At 38.9% G+C, this 22,569-nt stretch overlaps 1 protein-coding gene across 1 annotated transcript; it reads left to right on the top strand.

Annotated features, from left to right (window-relative positions):
• Nucleotides 1-19,937: 19,937 nt before the first annotated feature.
• LOC110695798 lies at nucleotides 19,938-20,504 on the top strand. Its single transcript, XM_021873029.1, has one exon. The coding sequence runs from the start codon at nucleotides 19,938-19,940 to the stop codon at nucleotides 20,502-20,504; it is 567 nt and encodes a 188-aa protein (XP_021728721.1).
• Nucleotides 20,505-22,569: the final 2,065 nt, after the last annotated feature.

Genomic DNA, 22,569 nt, shown 5'->3' with positions numbered 1-22,569 from the left:
CCACATTAGGGAAGCTATTTAGGAGGTCTTCAGTTTGGTGTTGGGGTGCTAGCGGGTAGTGAGGCTATTCTTCATGCTGTTAATCGTTTGGTTGAGGCTCGTGGTGGTGATGTTGGCCTTTCTATGTTGCTGTTGGAGTTTCAGAATGCTTTTAATTTGGTTGACCGTTCGACTATGTTGCATGAGGTTCGTCTCCATTGTCTAGCTCTCTCGCGTTAGGCTGAATTCTGTTACTCTTCTCCTGCCAGGTAGTTTTATGGGGAGCATACCTTATGATCATGTCAAGGAGTGCAACAGGGTGATCCTCTTGGCCCTTTGCGTTTTGCTTTGGTTCTTCATCCGTTGGTGTGCCGAATCAGGGATTCTTTTGACTTATGTTTGCAGGCTTGGTGATGACACTATTATTGGTGACACCTTAGTAGTAGGTAAGGTTATGGAGTTGATTTTGGCGGAGGGACCTCGTCTCGGCCTCCATGTCAACGTTGAGAAAACAGAAGTTTTCTGGCCCTCGGAGGTCCTTCGTAGCTGTCTCGTACGTGTCTTTCCTCCAGATATTGCTCCTGTACATGGTGTTAAGTTGTTTGGTGGTCCTGTCAGTGCAGATTCCTCTTTTGGTGGTGAGCTTGTTTCGCAAAGAGTGTCGAAGACCATTATGCTAATGGATGCTGTTGCTAAGCTCGATGATCCCCAATGTGAGTTGTTACTTCTTAATGCGTGAACTGGGGTTTCCAAACTCTACTTTGTTATGCGCACTTGTCCCCCTCGTCTTTTTGATGCGGCCCAGACTTCGTTTGATTTGGCTCTTCAGGCTTCTTTGGAGCGCATTGTAACTGCTTCGGGGCCTGGTTTTGGTGATTGGCAATGGCGACTTGCCACATTACCTTTTGCTTATGGTGGACTGGGTATCTATTCAGCGGGTGATGTTCGGCATTATGCTTTCCTTGCGTCGCGTTTGCAGTCTTCTGGTCTTCAGGCTACGCTTCCTCGCAATTCAAGTATTGTTAGTCTAAGACCGACCTTTTTTTTTTGTTTTTTTTTTTGGTAAATAGAAATTTTATTACCAAAACAGAGAGTACAACTTACAAAAAGAGTTGCACTAGCAAGAACACTCCAAACTACACAAGACCCAAAGGTCAAACCACCCCTAAAAACAGTTCAAGGATCTAGTTTAGCCACCTTCTAGGAAGGGTTCTAAACAGAGCCAAAAACAGACTGAGCCCAGCCACCTGATCACCTTCTAGGAAGGGTATGAGGGACTAGGACCAGGCATATACCAACTCAACCTAAACAACCAATAATAACTATTACAATAATAGAAGCACAGTAAAACAGAAACTCAGAAACAGGCTTCAGGCTAGAGGAACACAGGCTGCCAGAACACATACTAGAACCCAGAACCGGCACCTGATATCAGCTCCCAAACCAGACCACAAAACAGCATAAGAGAGCCAGCCAGGACCAAAATAGAGCCGAAGCAACACAAGGGACATAATAGGCAAGAAATATTCAAGTTACACCCAGCATAGCTTCTTTCTGTCATCATCTTTACATCTGCAAGCCACCTTATACACCACTTGTTTGAAAACAGTATCAGTAGGTTCACAACATCCATTGAAAAGGACATTATTTCTTTGAATCCAGATACAATACACAGCTTCAGCTAAGAACATCAAATGCAACCTACTGGTGGGGTCAGTCCTTCTACTCCTTTTCATAGCCCAGTCAGCTTCCTGATTGAAACCTTGAATTGGTTTTTTACAGTTAAGAAGATGTAAAACCCTTGACCAGACCTTGTCTAGGACCGGCCTTTGATGGTTCTCTTAGTCTTTTTAATAGGACCGTGGAGACCGACCTTATTAGTAACCTAGTGAGATCGCTGCTCTCAAACTCATGAAGAAATTGGCAGATATATATTTCAAGAAGGTCACTGCATTGCAGAATCCACTTTCTCCTTATCTCCGCGTCAGGTTGCCTTATGGAAGTCCCAACAGGGGGATCACACTTCGACCTGGTTGCAAGCGGTCCCGATATTAGATTTGGGTCATACTATGAATGGTAAGACTTACCGTTGTTTTCTTTGCTACCGGTTGGCTGTTCCTTTGTCTCCGTTTCGACACCGTGTTCTGCTCGCTCAAGGATTTTTAATGGGGATATTTATGGGAATCATGCAGTGTCTTGTGCTAGGATGATGGGTATTTAACATCGGCACAACGTTGTTCGTGACACCCTTGTTGATATTTGTTTTCGGTCTGGGGTTTCTGCAAGAAAGGAGGTTAACGTTGGGCTGACTGGAGGGAACGACGGGGCTCTTCGACCAGTAGATGTGTTGCTTTATTCTTGGGATAAAGGCCTTGATGTATGTGTTGACTTGACAGGCTCTTCTCCTTTGACTCAATCTGGGTTGTCTGACTTCGATCCTGGTCGTGTTGTGTCGGCTGCGGATCAGCAGAAGCGGGACAAGTATGGGGCGCGTTGCAGGGCTATTGGCTGTGGTTTTCTTCCTTTCTCCTTTTCTTCACTGGGGGAATTAGAGAAGGATGCTGTTGCGTTGCTGAAGCGGGTTTAGGCGTTCGCTAGGACTTAGGATATTGGTGCTCGTGCAGCTGCTCACATCTTCAACAGGATCGAATTCGCTATAACTAGAGGGGTGAAGCCCAGATTATATCTCGGCTCCCCACTAATTTCTTGTATCGATTGACTTTGTAGGTTTTTGTTATTTTTCAATAATAATAATAATAATAATAATAATAATAATAATAATAACAATAATAATAATAAATAATTAAAGATAATAATGCGATGATGATAATAATAATAATAATAATAATAATAATAATAATAATTAATAATAATAATAGTAATAATAATAGTAATAATAATAATAATTTTGAAATCTGCTCTGCTGTGCTCTGCTCTGCCCTGTTCTGCTCTAACATCATAGCGTTAAAATCTTTCTCACAAGACAAAGATTACAAAAAGTTAATTGGAACATCACCCGGTATACTCACTAGTTAATTTCCTAAAAATGCGTGCCAAGAGAATTTTTTGCGTTTATTAAAAAACATAAGAATTATATGCTACGATTTAAGTTTTTATATGGGTAATTTGCATTGATATCCTTATACTTCTGACTTTTATCATTAATGTCCAATATCTTTTTATTTATTTTTTCTTCTTCTAAATCTCATAGACTTTTACTCATAAAAAATTCTTAACCATACATTAATGATGGAAAAAACGTTAGTAGGTTATTAACCATGGTTTAAGATTACACACTAATTTAAAGTTTAATCCCAATAAATGAATTGCCAACACACTAAATTATTGTGAGCAACAAAGACGCCATTGATGGCATAATCGAGAAAGTGGAAACTTCAGACGAGATTGGCTATAGTTGCAGGGGCGGATGTAGTGATAGAAGAAGAACAAGGGCCGATTCAACTGTAAGTCGGTAAAAGTGAGGTAAGAGATATATGGGTTTTAATGTAGAAAGAAAGGTTTGAGGTTGGGTTAGTTGAATAATATATGGTAGGATTTGTAGGAGAAAAGGAAGGGAAGATATTTCAAAGGCTTGTTTGGTTGGATTTAGGAATTGAAGTAAAAACTTCTATGAAATCTAAATGTCCGTGAATAGATATTGTCAAAAAATATTTGGTTGGATATATGAATTTCTACTTTTAATGGGATGTTCCACTTACCTAGAGGGGATTAGGTAAGTTAATTTTTCCGTTTTTTGGGAAGTACGTAGAACTTTCTAGGATGTCCCATTTCCTACATTATTGTCAACCAAACAAGTATACATATATCCATTTCTTAGAAAAATAAGTTTCTCATGAATTTGTTTATCAACCAATTCAAACATGTCCTAAGTAAACTAAGAACTAACCATTGTTAAGTAAGTATATTAAAAATGAACCACTTTTCACAAAGTAACCCTAAAATTAACAATCAATTGTGATCAAGTTAGTAGGTAACGTTTTATTTTTTTGTTTTTTTATATATATTTTTTTTCATTAATGTCAAGGTTGAGAAATTTTACATGTACAAGGTGATGAGTAACATTTATGACACTCTTTGTTTGAAGATTCTAGTTAATTTGTCGTAGTTTTGATGACTTTTTAATTAGTTTTATTAACTATTTTTATCACATTTGTCGTGTTTGTGTGCGAAGTGTTATTATTGCTTGATTTTGACTTTTTTTTTTTTTTTTTTGCATATTTTGATTGTTTTTAAAATTAGATTAAACTTTAAAGGTTTATTCTTATGCTTAAGAACATTTGGAGAAGTTCATTGCTTAAGAATAGGGGGTAAAATTCGATTTACGATTTGGTTTATAGCCCTGACTTCAAACCGTATTACTTCAGTTTGGCATTTTTCAAACTGAATCCAAACCGTATTACTATTTAGTCCAATCCAACCCAACCGTTTCTAATTCAGTTTTCAAAAAGTAAACCAAACTAAACTGAAATTATTAGGCCTAGAGTTTTGGGATATAAAGGCTTAGTTGGTGGCATCAACATCCATCAGGACTTCACCAACAATTTAGCAACAATGAGCAGCAAGGAATCAACAAGAACAACAACAATGAGAGGTGTGAGTGAAGGGAGACAATGAGACTCTTAGAGTGAAGAGTTCATGAATACCTTCAAATTAATGAGAAGAGTGAAGCGAGATTCAAATTCGAAAGTGAGAAGGACGAACTTACAACTTGTTGGATGCTAAGAGAGCGAGAGGCATGAGTGAAAAGAGGCAGAGACAGTGAGAGTCTTACAGGACAGAGAAACTAAAGGGAAAATGGGAATTAGGGTTTTTGTAGGTTTATATAGTTAGGTTTTTTGAAAGGATAATGAACATTTAGGCTTATGTTTATAATTCAGTTTTATTCCGATTTTCGGTTTTTTAAACCCCAAACTGAATAGAAACCATAAAGTATATTTTTAAAACTTTTCAAAACCGATCGGAACCAAATTAAAACAAAACCAAATCAAATTACTAATTCAATTCGGTTTGTTTTTGAACCAAATTACTTTCACCCTTACTCAAGTTTGAAGAAATATAAAAGATAATTGATCATGAAACAATATTAAAAATTTTATGTATGCTAATCCAACTTCGCTGTTACACTAAAAATCAGATTTTTGACTTTTTGATTGACTTTCTTGACTTCGACACCAAGTTGAGAAGTCCTAGAGTCAGTGAAGGGTCTTTTGGCTAGTTTAATTAGAACATAACAATCACTGGGCTGATATCACGCTAAGGCCCAATAATATATAGGCCGGATTAGGAGGCTAATGGATGATTTTAATTTTCAAAGTATTGTTGGCGCCAAGAAGCATAACCATACAAAAGTTATGGGAGTTAGCCATAACCACTCCATTTTGCCTATAAATAGAAGTGCTAGGACAGAAAGAAGGACATCAACAAATCAATCAACAACAAGCATTTTATTTCTTTTTAAGCTTTCTTCTTAGCTTTCGTAGTTTCCCTTGGCTTAGTAGCCAAGCGATAGTGTAGTTTATCACATAGCATGTATTGAAGATCGTTTGTCTTTTCCAATTATATGACCATGGAGGTAACCTCTCCTTCAACTTGTACAATTGTAGACCTGACTTTATCCTTTAATTAATGGAATGCATTTGTTTGTTTTGTCATATGTGTATGTACTCGTTTCTTTGAGCGATCTAACTTGTTTTACTTCTTTTGGAAAAACTTCCTTATTGTTTGTTTTACATTAGCAAGGTTATCAATCTTTGAAACCGGTAACTCGAGGGGCAGCCCTCTAATACTCTAGAACAAGATAGAATATTTAACTTGTTGGTAAAGAACAATATTTACCTCAACAAGTTTTTTGGCGACTATAGTGGGAGAATACTAGAGTTAATCCATTTATAACTTGTTAATTTGGAAGTTTTTCCCATGGCTCCTAAGCGTTCAATACGTAAAGGAAACACTCAGGAAGATGTTAGTTCATCTGAACACAATCTTGAAACTATTTTAGAGTATCAAACAGATCTAGAAATTCAATTGCCAACAGAACACATGACACACTCTTTCGAACCATTCAAGCCTCATACACAAAGGCAACATGAATCAGTTTTAGAAGGAATGGAAAGCCAGTCCCGTACTAGACACTTACTCAACACAATTTACACTAAATATGTGGAAATCGTGAAGAGTCTAATGGAGGATTTAAAAGAAAATAATAGAGATTAGTTTGATAACTACTATCGTGTCATGGTGTAAGAAACCGCTAGAGTGGTAACTGTCAAGTTGAGAAACTTTGACTTCATTACCCAACAAGCGGTTACCAGGCAGGTAGATAAGATTATTCTAGATATTAATGATACTTTGAACGCTATTAACGCTGCATTATCAAAAAGTGTAGCGACCGAAGTGGTTAGAAGGCTTGAACCTTTAGTGGAGAAACATAACTAACTTAATGAGAAGTTGATGAATGTTTTAATCGCCTTAGGTATGGGATTATTGAAGCAAATCAAAGGGATATTGTCCCTCTGGGATACCCTAGAGTAGAGAATATGAAAAGATCTCATGCAAATCCGCCCTCCATGTCAGTTCCAAGAAGTATCCCTCCTATTGGTTCTGATGAGGGGTATAGGAGTTAAGGAAGAGTTAATGGTTTAGGGCCAAGTTATGAGTCAGGCTATAACTATAATGTTCATGGTCCATCTTCTTCTTCTTTGCCTCCACCGGTTACCACACACCCATTAACCTCTTCAATGGGTAACATACCTCCTTCTTGGTGTTAGTTATGCCAACTATGGTCTTGAAAATCTGCCAGATCCAACATGCCACACATAAGCTGCTGTATCTACACAAAGGATGTCATCTCAATATATTAGCAATTCGGAATAAATGGTCAACAATGATCCACACAACCTGGGAGTTATAACCATTATCCATATGGCTACTCAAACCCTATCCACCCTACACAAGATTCCTCATGGAATCAGGGTCAGGCTAGTGGTCCATATGGAGATAGATATCCAGCGATGTCTCAACCCAATCCTTATACATTAGGAGGGACAGGCGTTAGATGTAGGGGTTTCCACAATCCTCAAGGGAATCAATATAATCCTTTTCATATGCACGATACACCTGTTTAACAGCCTAATAATGGTCCAATGTAAGGTCAACCTCCACAAATGGGATAGGAACCCTTGCTCAGACAAGCGGAGGAGATGATCCAGAGGGCTATGGGTCAGAACGGTAAATATGCTAGAAAGGGAACCTGCAATCCATATCCTGAATGGATTGATAGGATGTATCCTTTCCCAAGAGGGTTCAAAGTTCTTGAATTTTCCTTTTTTTTTTTTTTTTTTTTTTTTTTTTTTTTTTTTTTCTAGCAACAGTACCATGTCTGCTGAGGAACACTTGGTTAGATTCAACTGCCAGTGTAGAGAAGCGGCAGATAATGAATTCCTTAAGCTTAGAGTGTTTTCTAGTTCTCTTACTAGTACTGCCTTTTCTTGGTTTACTCACTTACCACCAAATTCAATTCAAAATCGGCAAGATATGCAAACACAATTTCTTCGCCATTTCACTAGAATTGAAGCAGGGCTTACTTTAAGTAATTGAGCCAAGATAACACAAGAAAAAGGAGAGCCTGTAAGGAATTACATTCACTGATTTAAGAATGCTAAGATTAGATGTTACTTGAATATGCCAAAGTCAGAATTCGTGTCTATTGTTCAAAAGTGTTTTTCTTTTCCTTTCAGGAAAAAGTTTGAAGGACAGTATTTCCCTGATTTTGTCACTTTATCTAGCGCTGTAATGGCTTATGAGATATGTTTAAAAGAAGAGCCTAGATCTAAACATAAATATTATGCTAGTATGGCTGTGGAGTGTAATCAGGAAGATGACATGTATGAGGCACCGATAGCTGAATTTATATAGGGTCCTTCGTTTAAATGTCCTCCTTTAATTAATAAGAAGTTCACTTATAAGAAAGATTTAAAATCTGATCAAAAGAGAGAATACACCTTCGACATTGGGTGATGTGATGAAATCTTTAATTGGCTTTTAAGTCATAAAAAGATTAAGTTAGCAGGGAGGCATAAAATAAGAAGTCATGATGAGGTTAAAGGAAAGAACTACTGTAAATGGAATGACGCTTTTACTCATAGGAATAGAGATTGCATAATATTTAGGAATAAGATTCAGGATGTAATTGATAAAAAACACATAAATTTCCCTGATGAAAAAGTTGGCTCTTGTGAAGTAGAGTCAGAGTCTGCTTTAGAGTCTGAAGTCTATGAAATGAATTGTTTTATGGTAAGTGCTGGCATGGATATTGTGCAGGATGAAATACAAAGACTGAAAGAGGTTACTGTTGTAGTCAGATTGTATGAGAGGCTAGTCAAGGAAGGATTAATTGTGTCACCCCAATGTCAGGACGATGACTATAAAGATATGATGATATGTAGATGGCACTTTAGTTCTGCTCATGCTACCAGTGAATGATTGGCCTTCAAAGGGTTTCTGAATAAAAAGATCAAAACGAATGTAGTGATCGTTTCATAGCAAGATTATCAGGCGATGAACCTTGTTGAATTCAATCCTAAAGGGAAGAAGGACAAAGTTAAGTCATCTGAGAATGGTCAAAAGGCTCATAGGTCACCTGACAAGATGAACAATAACAGATAAAAGGCACAGTCTTACAAAGAGGCAATTCAGTTATTTCCCTTGCAAGCTAAAGTAGTATAGGGACTTAAGAATTTGAGGCACAATCTTTGTCACTCTTGTGCTAATTTGTTGCATTTTGAACTTCTCAGGACTGAGACCATTCCAAATGATCCTAATTGGATACCTAGGCACCAAAGAATTCACCATAAAAAGAAGACAAAAATCAGCAATCTGACTCCTTCTGTGAAAAACAGGCTAGGTTTCCATAAGGTGAATTAAGGAAAGGAGAACTTTTTACCGATGGACAAAAGAGACAACTATGTGAGCATGAAATAGAGAATAGAAGGAGTGTTGAAAGAAAGAGTGATGAAGAATGATAATATGAAGCTCAAGGAGAAAAGGAAATCCATAAAAAAGGCAAAATAAGTCAGAAAAAGTTTAAGCAGCCAAAATCAAGCGATGACAATTCAACTGAATGAAGAGGCTTTAAAGAAAGGTGTCCTCAGAACCATTTCAACACAAATTATCCAACCTGGAGTTGACACAACGTTTGGACAATAAATGGATGGTGAAAAGTCTATCGACCCGCCTAGCAATGATATCCAGTATCATCCCATAGTGAAGGAGCTGATGAAAAGCATTCCATAAAAGGACCTAACAATAGAATATCATAAGGAATAAAGCTTAGGTGAGGATCTGATGGCCATAGATCAACCAGCATCTGAGTTAGTAGACTATGACCTAGAAGGTCTTGATTTGGAAGTTTCAAGATCAGATCTAGAATTTCTGTCAAAGTATTCAGAGGTGGATTGCAAGGCAAATTGTAATACCGTGACTTTACCAATGGAGTTCAGAGCTCAAGTGGTGAAGCCTGGTACCAATTCATGGGCAGATGAAGTGGATCAGGTAGAAGCTGCAAGTAAGTATAAATTCTCTACTATATCTACTGAATTGAATAAAGCATTATCTAGCTCACCTAGTAGAGAAGTAGTAACACATGATCGGGAATAGTTAGTCATTCGACATTTGTTTAGAAATTACAATGTTAATAATGCACATAACAAACCCCTTTTTGTGACTGTGAGTTTTTAAGGGTTTGAGCTAGGAAAAGTATTATTCGATACACGAGCCACAATAAATGGATGCCTTTTTCTATTTTTCATAAAGTTGGTAAAAGCAAAAAAGATTTGGCCAGCGTTAAGATTAATAAAGCTGGTTTCAATGGTACGTCTAAACGTAATGAAGGGTTGGCATGTATTGAGATCCAAGTAGGTACTACTAAGAATGTTTTAGCATTCTTTATAGTAACAGGAGAAGCATCTTGTAATGCTATCCTAGGTAGAGAATGGTTGAATCAAACGTATGCTATTCCTTCTTCTTTGCATAAAAAAATAATATTATGAAATGGTGATGAATACGAAGTAGTTTGTGTTGATGTAGAAGCTTTTATGATTGATACTAACCAAGATTTTCCCAGAGTTCTTGTGAAGTCAACACCAAAGACAGATGAGATTGTACTCAAAATTGATTCCCAGTCAGTTCCTAAACTAAAGGTGGTGTCATGTGCAATCACCAAGATAGAAGAGGCAGATGTAGATGAAGATAAACACAATTCACCTGCAGAGTCCAGCTCTGAGTTTGGAGTACTTAAGATTGGATATTTTTAGTATCTTTTTCTATGTACATTCGTTGTTTGAACAAATATTATGGATAAGTACGTGAAAAACCAATTCAGATATGGTACTTTATTATCTCTTCAAAATCTATATGCAAGTTTTTATTCGCAACATAATATAGAGGTTAACACAAACATGGAGATTAATAAATGTTTATCTGATTACTCAAACTCTGATGACCATACTCGATCATCGCCAAACTCAGACAAAGATTTTTATGTGGAGAAGAGAATGAAAAGGTATGGGATAAGAGTGAAGATATCAAACAGGAAGTCCATGATCCTCTAGAGGAGGTAAATCTCATAACTAATGATTGTCCTAGATTCACTTATATAAGTAAGGAATTACTTAGTAAGGATAAGTCATCATTGATTGGCATACTTCATAAATACAAGGATTGTTTTGCATGGGAGCATCACGAAATGCCTGGCATAGATCCTTCTATCATCCAGCATAGGCTTCTAATTAAACCTGAATACAATCCTGTAGTCCAAAATCCAAGACGTTTATCGCCAGAATTAATTGCAAAAATAAAGGAAGAAATTGCCAAACTCTTGGAGGCAAGATTTATACAACCCACCAAATATGCAGAGTGGATAGATAACATTGGTCTTGTGATTAAGAAGAATGGAAAAATCAGGATATGCATAGATAAAAGAGATATCAATAGTGCATCCCCAAGGGATCAATACCCCATGCCTGTAGCAGATATGTTGATAGATGCCTCATCAAGACACGAGTTTGTATCGACTCTAGATGGCTTTGTTGGGTACCACCAAATAAGGATTGCTAAAGATGATCGCTTGAAGATGGCGTTTAGATGCCCAGGCTCTTTGGGACTGTATGAATATGTGGCGATGCCATTCAGACTTAAGAATGCAAGGGCAATGTATCAAAGAGCTATGGAGCTAAAGAGATATCAATAGTTCATCCCCAAAGGATCAATACCCCATGCCTGTAGCAGATATGTTGATAGATGCCTCATCAAGACATGAGTTTGTATCAACGCTAGATGGCTTTGTTGGGTACCACTAAATAAGGATTGCTAAAGATGATCGCTCGAAGATGGCGTTTAGATGCCCAGGCTCTTTGGGACTATATGAATATGTGGCGATGCCATTCGGACTTAAGAATGCAGGGGAAATGTATCAAAGAGCTATGGAGCTTTGTTTTCTCCTCTTCTTAAACTTAAATAGGGAGAAGAGTTCAAATGTTAAGCGAAAGCTGGCGACTCCACTAGTATTAATATCTCCCCAAAAAAATTGGAAAGCCATTAAGATTGTATCTTTCAGCTACCATGGATTTAATTACAAGCATGTTAACCCAAGAGAACGAACAGGGTCATGAACATGTAATTTTCTATCTAAGTAGAATCCTACATGATACTGAAACTAGATACACTAATGCTGAAAAGTGGTGTTTCATTTTGTATGATGCTTCCATAAAACTTAATCACTATTTTATGGCTTTCCCAATAGAGATCCTTTCACCAACAAATGTACTCAAATACTTATTGAATCACCCTTTCATCAAAGGAAGGTTGTGCAAATGGAGTATTCATCTATCACAATTCGAGCTAACTTATGTGCCCTAGAAAGCCGTGAAAGGATAGGCGTAGGTTGACTTTTTGGCTGACCATCCACCTATGGAGAATGTTATGGTCCAAGAAGAGAAACCATGGACAATGTTCTTTGATAGATCTAGCAGTAAAGAGTCAGCTCGAGCTGGAATTGTGATTTATTCACCTTCTGGTGTAGTTACTAAGATGACGATTACTTTCTCAACTCAATGCACAAATAATAGAGAAGAGTTTAAAGTATTAGTGATTGATTTGAGGAATCTGAAAGATATGGGAGTTACGAGGGTTAAGGTGTTAGGCGATTCACAATAGGTGATAGCCCAGGTAAACAAATAAAGAATACAAAGGAATTTAACCCCTGGCGGTGACCTTTTCATATATCGTTCAAGAGCTTATTAATGCTTTTGAATTCATCCAAGTCTCTCATATCCCAAGAGAAGAAAACCGAGAGACTAACTTTTTGGCACAACAAGCATCACTACCCGATTATGAAGGTTTCGATGAATCAGTGATTCACATAAACACATACAAATTGAAACCTTTAGATGAAAAAGTGAAGGCAAGAGTACATAAGTATAGTATCCTCGCTCAGGACATAGACTAGAGAAAGGAGATTAAAGTGTACTTGAAAGACCCTTCAAAAGAGAAAGAGCCAGCAAAAGTTAGGCTAGCAGCTACTAATACTTTTTTATGGGAAGTAAGCCATATAGGAAATATCCTCAAGGCATTTTACTAAGGCGCATTAACACAAAGAAAGTGTTAACCATTTTAGCAGACTTCATCATGGAATTTGTGGGTCACACCAAGCAAGAACTTAGATAAGGTGGTTAATCCATCACACGGGTTTTAATTGGCCTTCAGTTAGACAAGATTGTTTGTAGTATGCTGATGAGTGGCATTTATGCCACTATTTCACCCCTTTTCACTAATGATTTTCCCTCATTGGTCACTTGTTTGCGCCTTCGCTAGCTGTTTTTACCTTTGTTTTGGTTACTTTTGTTCTTTCTCGTGTTTTTCCTCTTCTTTTATCTTTTATTTTGTTTTATATCTTTTCTTTGTTGATTTTGAAGGTTTTTAGCACCTTAGGATGAAGTTAAAGGAGCTAATGGGGCTAAGGAAGAGGAAGAGATGCTCAAGAGAGAGGGCGCACAGCTCTGCAGGGAGCCGCAAGCGCAGGTGTCCAGGCCGCGGGCGCGGACAGGAAGAATTGGAGCTCATCTTTTGAACCAGTAGAAGGCTGGCCGCGCCCTTGGAGAAGGCTCTCCCAAGTCACCCACGGGCGCGGCTATTTGTGTCTTTGTTTCCCCTGTTTCCCAGTCGCGACCTCTCCCTAACTTGGAGAGGGCTCTCCATTTGTAACCCGCGGGTGCGGTTTCATGGGTTTTGCAACTCCGTACCCAGCTTAGAGAGGGCGGCATTGTTTGAGAGGGCTCTCCTTCATTCGTTATTTTTGGTTTCTTTAGGAACTATAAATAGACTTTTTCTTGAATTTTATTAGAAGGCTATTTTCCAATTATAATTAGAACTTTGTAGTGAGAGAAACTTTAGTATTTTAGAGAGCGAAAGTTGCTTAATCTTTAAGTTTCATCATTGCAATCAAGATTTCTTAAAGTTTTCCCAATTCAATGCAAGTATTTCATGCTTTCCTCATCGATTAAGCTTCATAGTAGTAATCTCTTTACTCTCTCCCCTTCGATTGGTTTAATTGCTTTTGATAGTGTTAATTTCCATCGCGCGGCCCTGTGGGTTTCCAGTTTTGGCCAACACCTGGAGATGCCTCGGAGAAGCCTCCCCGCAGGCGCGACCAAAACTAGAAACTCACAGGGCTGCACCCGCGCTGTGCAGAGCTAGGCTGGCGCGCCACGGAAATCCATGCCATGGCGCGGTGGTATACACCGTGGCGCAGTAACCTGGCTCTGCACAACGCGGGCACAACCATGCGGGTTTCCTGTTTCCGGTTTCTTTAGGAACTATAAATAGACTTTTTATTGAATTTTATTAGAAGGATATTTTCCAATTATAATTAGTACTTTGTAGTGAGAGAAACTCTAGTATTTTAGAGAGAGAAAGTTGCTTAATCTTTAAGTTTCATCACTATAATCAAGATTTCTTCAAGTTTTCCTCAATATAACGCATGTATTTCATGCTTTCCTCATTAATCAAGCTTTATAATAGTAATCTCTTTACTCTCTCCCCTTTGTTTGGTTTAATTGCTTTTGATAGTGTTGATTTCCATCTATTTCCTTGATTTTACTTGTTTGATTGCCTTTTCCTTTGAATTTGAATCATGTTTAGCTTTTATAAGATTGAATTCATGCTTAGTGTAGCTGTGATGGCTATTTTCTCTTCTCTAGCTTAGATTTCTAGCTAGGGAAGGGGGTGAAGATCATGATTGATTGGGATTATATTGATGATTGATTAGATTTAGCCTTGAGTTGATGATTTTGTGTTTAAATTGCTTAGAGTTATTGATGTGCACCTTTAATTTCAATATTTGAGTTCGAAATTAGATGAATGGGAATGATCTAGTTTAGTTTTGATCTATTTCATCAATTTACTTGAGTAATTGCATGGGAGTGAATTATTTGAGTAGAATTTGTATTCCTTGGCATGAATCCATGTTGATTATCATTGTTGTCTTAGTTGATCATGATTGGAACCCCCTCTCCCTAGTGTTTTGATCATATTTCTCTCAAATCTAGTTTTCCATCCTTATTTTAGTGTTTCTAGTTTGAACTTTCTTGATTTGCTTGTTTTAATCTTTTTAGTAGTTAATTTGATCATAGAAATTCACAAAAGCAATAAAAACACCCCTTGTTACTTGCAATAGATTCTTAATTCCACTTCGATTGTGCAATGCCCCATTTCCTTGTGGTTCGACCCTAGCTTGGCACTATCTAGTGTGAACTTGATAGAGTTAGGTTAGGAATATAAATTGCTGATTTGATTTAAGAGAGTAGACACGACCTATTATCCGACGATCAAATCTTTGGCGTCGTTGCTGGGGAAATGGCTAGTTTTACACTTTTATTGTGTTGTTATTGGATTTTTTGCTTTTCATTTTTGTTCATTTACTTTCTTGCTAGTCATTTATAATTGTTCTCTTAGCTTTGGTGGATGCTAAGGAGGTCTCAAGGACCACCCACACATTACATTGACCACGAGATCGACCGTACTTTGATACAAGTCCATAGGCTTTATCAAGAAGAGGCGCGAGGTCTTGGTGTTATTGTTGAGAGTGAGAGTGATTCCTGGTCTTCGAGTTCTCTAAGTGAGGCAATGGCGGGACAAGAAGATGAATTTTTTTTTCGTGAGTTTGGAAATAGGAGGATTATGACCTTACAGGAGGGATTTTGCTACGCGTCACGGAAACCAATTTTACCATTCATCCTCAATACACTAGAATGGTTCAATCGGAACAATTTTTGGGTTCTCCAAGTGAAGATTCTATTGAGCACCTTGATATATTCCTTGAGCTTTGTGCCATGATTCAAACCAATAAAGTTTCTCAAGAGTACATCCGTATGCACTTATTTTGACAATCTCTTTCGGGTAGAGCAAAGAAGTGGCTCAAGCAAGTCAAGCCAAATTCTCTCACAACATGGAGAGAGATAGTCAAGGCATTCTTGAAGAGGTTCATTTTCGAGGAAAAAATTGCCGAAATGAGAAGGAGATTGCATCATTTGAATAAGAAGCGGATGAGAGTCTTAGTGAAGCTTGGGAAAGTTTCAAAGAGTTGGTACAAGCATGTCCTCACCATGAATACAATCAAACCTTGTTCATGCGATTCTTCTATGATGGATTGGAACCTGTGTCTAGAGCTAACTTTGATGCGGGGGCGGGTGGACAATTGATTAAGATCCCCCAAAATCAAGTTGAAGCAACAATTGAAGAGGTAGCGAAGAACTACTCTTGGGGTGGTAGAAGGAGGAATGCACCAAGGAAAGGTGGGATGTATGAATTGGGGAAGGTTGATCAATTGTAACATCAAATTAAGCTTTTGACAAAAGAGCTTGCAAAGTTGAATACGAGTGTTAATAGTGGGACAAGCACCTCTCAAGTCAATTCTTTCTCTTGTTAAAATTGTTGTGGTACAAACCACGATACATCTTATTGTGGAGGTTTGAGAACCGAGCATGTGGCGGCATACAACACTAGGCAACATGGATATAAGGGAAGTGGCGGTGGAGTAGCTTGGAGACAACCACCACCTAGATTTGCACCTCAACCTCAACAATGGAGTCAACAAGCTCAACCATCATACAACTCCAACCCACAATACCAAAACCCACCTCCACTTCAAAACCAAAACCCAAGAGGAAATTACCCAAGAAACAACCAATACAATAACCAAAACCAATACAACAATCAAAATCAAGTTTCTCAAAGGAGCCAAGATCAAGCATCTCAACCCGATTCTACACAAACCCAAATTCTTCAACAACTTCAAGCCATGAATCAACAAATGCAAGAAGTCAAGGCTCATAACAAGATGGTTGATTCACAATTAGCTCAATTGGTTGAGAGAGTCCCTTTCAATTCATCTTCTACTCTACCCGGACAACCACAAACTAACCCATCCCACAACATAAAACCCGACTCTTGGAAGGCAATCACATTTAGATCGGGTACATCCTATGAAGGTCCTAAGGAGGGGGTTAGTGAGGAAAAGAAGGGAGGAGAAGAGAGTGTGAGTGAGGACAAGAGAGTTGAAGAAGAAAAGTTTGTTGAGAAAGAAGGAAGTGTGGAGAAGAAGAAGCTTAAACATGAGAAGAAAACTTCAACTCTTAGTATTTAGTAAGGCTAGGAATCTTGATGGGCCGGTTCCATTTCCCGGTTGACTTGCGGAGAGGAAGTTGAATGATAAGTTTGCAAAGTTCCTTAGTGTTATGAAGAATTTGCACATTAATCTCCCTTTCATTGAAGTTGTCACACAAATGCCTTCTTACTCCAAGTTCCTCAAAGATATTCTCACCAACAAGAGGAAGCTAAATGATGAGCTCATCACTCTTTCCCGTCAAATGAGTGCAATTGTCCAACATAAGATGCCCAAGAAGAAAAAAGATCCGGGAAGTTTCACTTTGCCGGTAAAGATTGGGAACATGGAAGTTAGGGGCACCTTAGCCGATCTTGGAGTAAGTGTTAGTTTGTTTCCTCTATCCATTGCTCAAAAACTTAACATTGAAATGATCCCTACAAGGAAGACGATCTAATTGGCTGATCGTTCGGTGAAGTTACCTTGTGGTGAACTTGAGGATGTTCCTATTCAAGTTGGATACATTTACGTGCCTTGTGATTTTGTAGTGATGGATATGGAGGAAGATGTTGACACTCCTTTGATTTTGGGTCGTGAAGCTCTTAAGACTTTGGGGGTGGTGATCAATTGCAAGAACAACACCATTACATGTGAGGTGGCCAATGAGAAGATTGTTTTTGAGTTCTCCAAGTTACTCAAGACCCCCAAGGATGAAAAATGCTATAGAATTGATGTTGTGAATGAGGAGTTAGATCGCTTAGGAAGGGTCATGATGAAGCCTCAAGATCCAATGGTTGAAGCTCTTACATGCAAGTAAGAGTACCACTCTCAAGAGGCAAAAGAGTTTGTCATGGCCATGGAAGAAGCTCAAAAGGAGGAAGATGTTGAACAACAAGAAGATGAGCTTGACCAAAAGGAGGAGAAATTGGAGGGGAGTTCCAAGCCTCCTCCCAAGATAGAACTCAAACCCCTTCCACCTTCTTTGAAATATGCTTATCTTGGAAATGAAGGGGATTACCCTATTATTGTCAATGCTACACTTGATGGTCTTGATTTTGAAAAATTGCTTGTTATGTTGAGAAAATGAAGGGGATTACCCGATATCAAGGGTATTAACCCCTCTTTGTGCATGCATCTTATTCATCTTGAGGATGATCAATCTACCTCAATTGAACCTTAAAGGAGGTTGAACTTCAACCTCTAAGAGGTTTTCAAGAAGGAAATTTTGAAATTGCGTGAAGCAGGCATAATTTATGCTATCTCCGATAGCAAGTGGGTTAGCCCGGTTCACTTGGTTCCAAAGAAAGGTGGAATGACCATTTTCAAGGGAGAAAGAGGAGAAGAGATCTCCACCCGGACGGTGACCGGGTGGAGAATGTGTATTGACTATAGGAGGTTAAACAAAAATACAAAGAAAGACCATTTCCCTCTCCCCTTCATGGACCAAATGTTGGAGAGACTTTCTCACCATGCTTTCTTTTGTTTTTTGGATGGGTATTCCAGATTTTCCTTAATCCCTATCCACCCAAATGACCAAGAGAAAACTACTTTCACATGTCCATATGGAACATTCTCATTCTTCGGAATGCTATTCGGGTTATGCAATGCTCCTTCAATATTCCAACGATGCATGACTTTAGTTTTTTCCGAGATGCTTGAAAATGAGATTGAAGTTTTCATGGATGATTTTAGTGCTGGTGGCTCGTCTTTTGACACTTGTCTTTATAATCTTGAAAAAGTTTTGAAAAGGTGTCAAGAGACGAGTATGGTTTTGAATTGGGAAAAATTTCATTTTATGGTTGAGGAGGGTATTGTCCTAGGCCATAAAGTATCAAAGAAGGGCATTGAGGTTGATCCGGCCAAAGTTTCGGTGATTGCAAAGTTGCACCCTCCTACTTCCATTACGGGAGTGAAAGCTTTTCTAGGGCATGCAGGTTTTTACCGGAGGTTTATCAATGATTTTTCATCAATCGCAAAACCTTTGACCGAATTACTCAAGAAAGATGTTGTGTTTAGCTTTAATGAGGCTTGTCTTGAGGCATTTCAAAAGCTCAAGGAAGCTCTCATTTCCTCTCCCGTTGTGCAAGTTCGGATTGGAGCTTGCCTTTTGAGCTAATGTGCAATGCGAGTGATTTTGTAATAGGTACGGTGCGTGGTTAAGAAAAAGAAAGAAGGAAGATCTTAAGTCATCTACTATGCAAGTAGAACTCTTGATGAAGCTCAAAAGAATTACACAATGACGGAGAAAGAAATGCTTGCGGTTGTGTTTGCCATGGATAAGTTTAGGTCCTATCTTATTTGCTCCAAAGTGATTGTGTACACGGATCATATAGCGGTTCGCTATCTCATGACCAAGAAGGAAGAAAAGCCACGCCTTATCCGTTGGGTTCTTTCGCTTCAAGATTTTGACACGGAGATGAGAGATAAGAAAGGAGCGGAGAACTATGTGGCGGATCATTTGTCTAGGCTTCCTTTTGAGAACAAGAAGGATGTACCAATCAATGAGGAGATGGGATTTGAAACTCTTATGGCTATAGCTTCAGCATCTAGCCCATGGTATGCGGATATCTCCAACTATCTTGCTTGTGGAGTCATTCGCCTGGAGTTCTCTTCTCAACAAAAGAAGAGGTTTTTCAAAGAAGTGAGGAGATACTTTTGGAATGACCCTTAATTTTTCAAACAATGTGGAGATGGCCTTTTCCGAAAATGTGTTCCGGATCATGAAATTAAAGGAGTTCTTGAGCATTGCCACACGTTGCCATGTGGAGGACTTGGGGGAGTTGACAAGACGGTGGCAAAGATTTCTCAATCTCTCTTATGGTGGCCAACGATGCATAAGGATGCTCATAAGTTTGTTTCTAGATGTGATAGGTGCCAAAGAAGTGGTGGCATAACCAAAAGAGATGAAATGCCTTAACAAAACATTTTGGAAGTTAAGCCTTTTGATGTTTGGGGTGTCGAATTTATGAGGCCTTTTTATTCTTCATGTTGAAATTTTTACATCTTGGTAGCGGTTGATTATGTGACTAAGTGGATTTAAGCCATACCTTCCCCTACCAATGATCATAAGGTTGTGCTTAAGCTTTTCAAGAAGATCTTCTTTCCATGGTTTAGGGTTCCTAGGGTTCTAATTAGTGATGGAGGTTCCCACTTCGCCAAGAAGTAACTTGAAGCTCTTCTCAAGAGGTATGGAGTTCATCATAAAGTTGGTCTACCTTATCATCCTCAAACTTAAGGGCAAGTGGAGGTGTTAAATAGAGAGATCAAGAATCTTCTTGAAAGGATGGTGAAAAAATCTAGGAAGGATTGGTCCCTCAAGCTTGATGACACACTTTGGGCCCTATGGACGGCGTACAAGACTCCAATTGGTACAACCCCCTATCGGTTGGTCTATGGGAAGGCTTGTCATTTGCCGGTCGAGTTGGAGCATAAGGCTTGGTGGGCTATCAAAAAACTTAACATGGATATTTCACTTAGCGGTGAGAAGAGATTGCTTAAGCTGAATGAACTTGAGGAGCTTAGATATGATGCCTATGAGAACTCAAGGCTATATAAGGAGAAGACCAATAAATGGCATGACCAACACATAAGGAACAAGAGCTTCAAGGTTGGAGACAAGGTGTTGTTATTCAATTCTAGGCTTCGTTTGTTTCCCGGAAAGCTTAAATCCAAATGGTCGGGGCCTTTCGTGAATTCAAAGACTACTCCTCATGGTTCTTTTGAGTTAGAGGCGAGTGATCATAAGTTCATGGTTAATGGCCATCCTTTGAAGCACTATTTTTGCAAGGATGAAGTTGGTTTGATTGAATGCATGAGGCTTGATCCTAAGGATATCAAGCCACTCCCTTGATGATAATTTCTCAGGGTCAAGCTAGTGACCTCATAAAGAAGCGCTGTTCGGTAGGCAACTCGAGTTCTTAACTCTTTTAATTCTTTATTTCCTCTATTTGGTCGATTTTAGTTAATTTTTCTTATGGTTCTTATCTTACGTTCTTTGGCTTTTCTTTTGTAGGTACTTGAACTTTTGGGCATTGAGTTTGTGGACTAGGAATTAAGGGTGTTCTAAACTCAAGGGACTTGTTTTCAAGAGCCAAGATTGAGTTATGAAAGAAGAAAAGGTCGAAATTTAGGTCTCAAGGCTTAAAGTGCACCCCACGCCTAGGGAGAGCCCTCTCCAAGGACCCGCGGGTGGGGCTGAGAAAGGAGAGGGCGTGGACAGGGCTTCAAAGTTTCACCCTTGATTTCCTGGAGATGTCTCGCCGCGCCCTAGGAGAAGGCGCAGGATGACTTACCGCAGGCGCGACAGTTTGACACGGGAGCACGACACACGACCCGCGGGCGCGGCGAACTGGGTTTCACAACCCGGTTATTTCAACTTCGGGCAACCATTCTTTTTATTTCCCCCCTATTTTCGACCGCCCTTTGTTTCTCTCTCTAACATTCCCCTTTCCCTCAAAACCTAACCTCTCAAACTTGTCATCAAAACCCATCAAATCCCCTCAATTTCTTAGAAATTTCCATAAAAATACATCAATTTCATCATTTTCATCATTCTCCCATTAATTTGGGTCCGAATTTTTCGTGGGTTCTACATTGGTAAATCTTGAAGCTTGCTTGGGGTTCATGTTCTTGAGGCTTGTTGGAGTTGATTTTGATCTCATATTGTTGGTATAATCACTCCCTCTCTAGTTTTATTTGAATTTTGAGCAATTGCTTTGGTGTTTAAATTTGTTATGCTTGTGGATTTCTGTGGTGAAGTTTGATGTATGAATGGTAGTTTATGTTGAGATATGTTTATTATTCTTGGTTGATTGTTGTTTGTTGGTTGATATTTGTGATTGTTGGTGGTTTATCTTTGTTGATTTGTGTTGTTTGGTGGATTGTGGAGTGTGTGAATTGTGAAAGTTTGTTGTAGTAAGTGGGATTGTTACTTGTAATTGGAGTGGTGTTGATTGAATTTTGGTGATTACGAATATGGTGATTGGTTCTAAGAAGAAAAAGAGTGGGAAGGAGCCTCAAAGTTCCGCTTCACAAACCCCTCAAAATAATGAGCTCCACCACCACCTTTGCCACCACTCAAATTCCATAATAAACACCACAAACCCATATACGATAACTTGCTATCCCAAAAAATCCGAACCACCAAGAACTACCACCAAGCCATAACAACCAAGCTTGGCATAGATGAGGATTGTTGGATTTAATTCAACAATTTGAGGATAGGCTCCTTTGTGGCCAATGCATATCGAACCTATCGAGAACCTACCCTTGAATTTCTAACTTCTGTTGAATGCCATGCCACCGTAGACAAAGACCTTTCCATCTCCTTCCAACTTTCCAACAAGTAGGAAACCATGAATCTTCGTCAATTCAATCAATTCCTCGACCTAAACCCCGATGCCAACCTTTTCATTCCCGAGCATGAGGCTTTACATGATTATAACCCCCTTGCATGGTGGAAGAGCATCTCAAGAATGGATAACTTTAATGCTAAGTACTCGTTGGCTAGTCAGATCATGCACCCCGCTCTTTGACTTCTACATAGAATTCTTGGGTACATGGTATTCAACAAGCAAGACTTGGGTAAGATAACCGCAAAGCAAATCTGGGTTTTGTGGCTTGCTACTCGGCCGAATTTGGGCCATAGGGTGAATTTTGGTTATCTCTTCACCAAGTGTATTGGGGCTATTCTTTCGGGGACGAAGACGGGGGAGATTCATTATGGTGGGATGATCACAAGGTTGGCGGAAAATTTGGGGCATAAGGATAAGTTACGTTCTTGCACCCCCGTTGGGAAGAGTGATGGAAGTGACATTTGGTTTGATATTGATCAATTGAAAACCATAAATTTTATTGGGGACACGGAGGATAGGGGAAGGATGTGGAGCTTGCTTTTCTCCCTTGAGCATCATTGT

The sequence above is a fragment of the Chenopodium quinoa genome, unplaced genomic scaffold (assembly GCF_001683475.1).
Source record: "Chenopodium quinoa cultivar QQ74 unplaced genomic scaffold, ASM168347v1, whole genome shotgun sequence".
In the NCBI taxonomy this organism is placed as follows: Eukaryota; Viridiplantae; Streptophyta; class Magnoliopsida; order Caryophyllales; family Amaranthaceae; genus Chenopodium; species Chenopodium quinoa.
This window is presented reverse-complemented; position numbering and strand designations above follow the sequence as displayed.

Coding starts and splice junctions, on each gene's coding strand:
- LOC110695798 (XM_021873029.1), top strand. CDS start 19,938: ATGGTGAAAAAATCTAGGAAGGATTGGTCCCTCAAGCTTGATGACACA.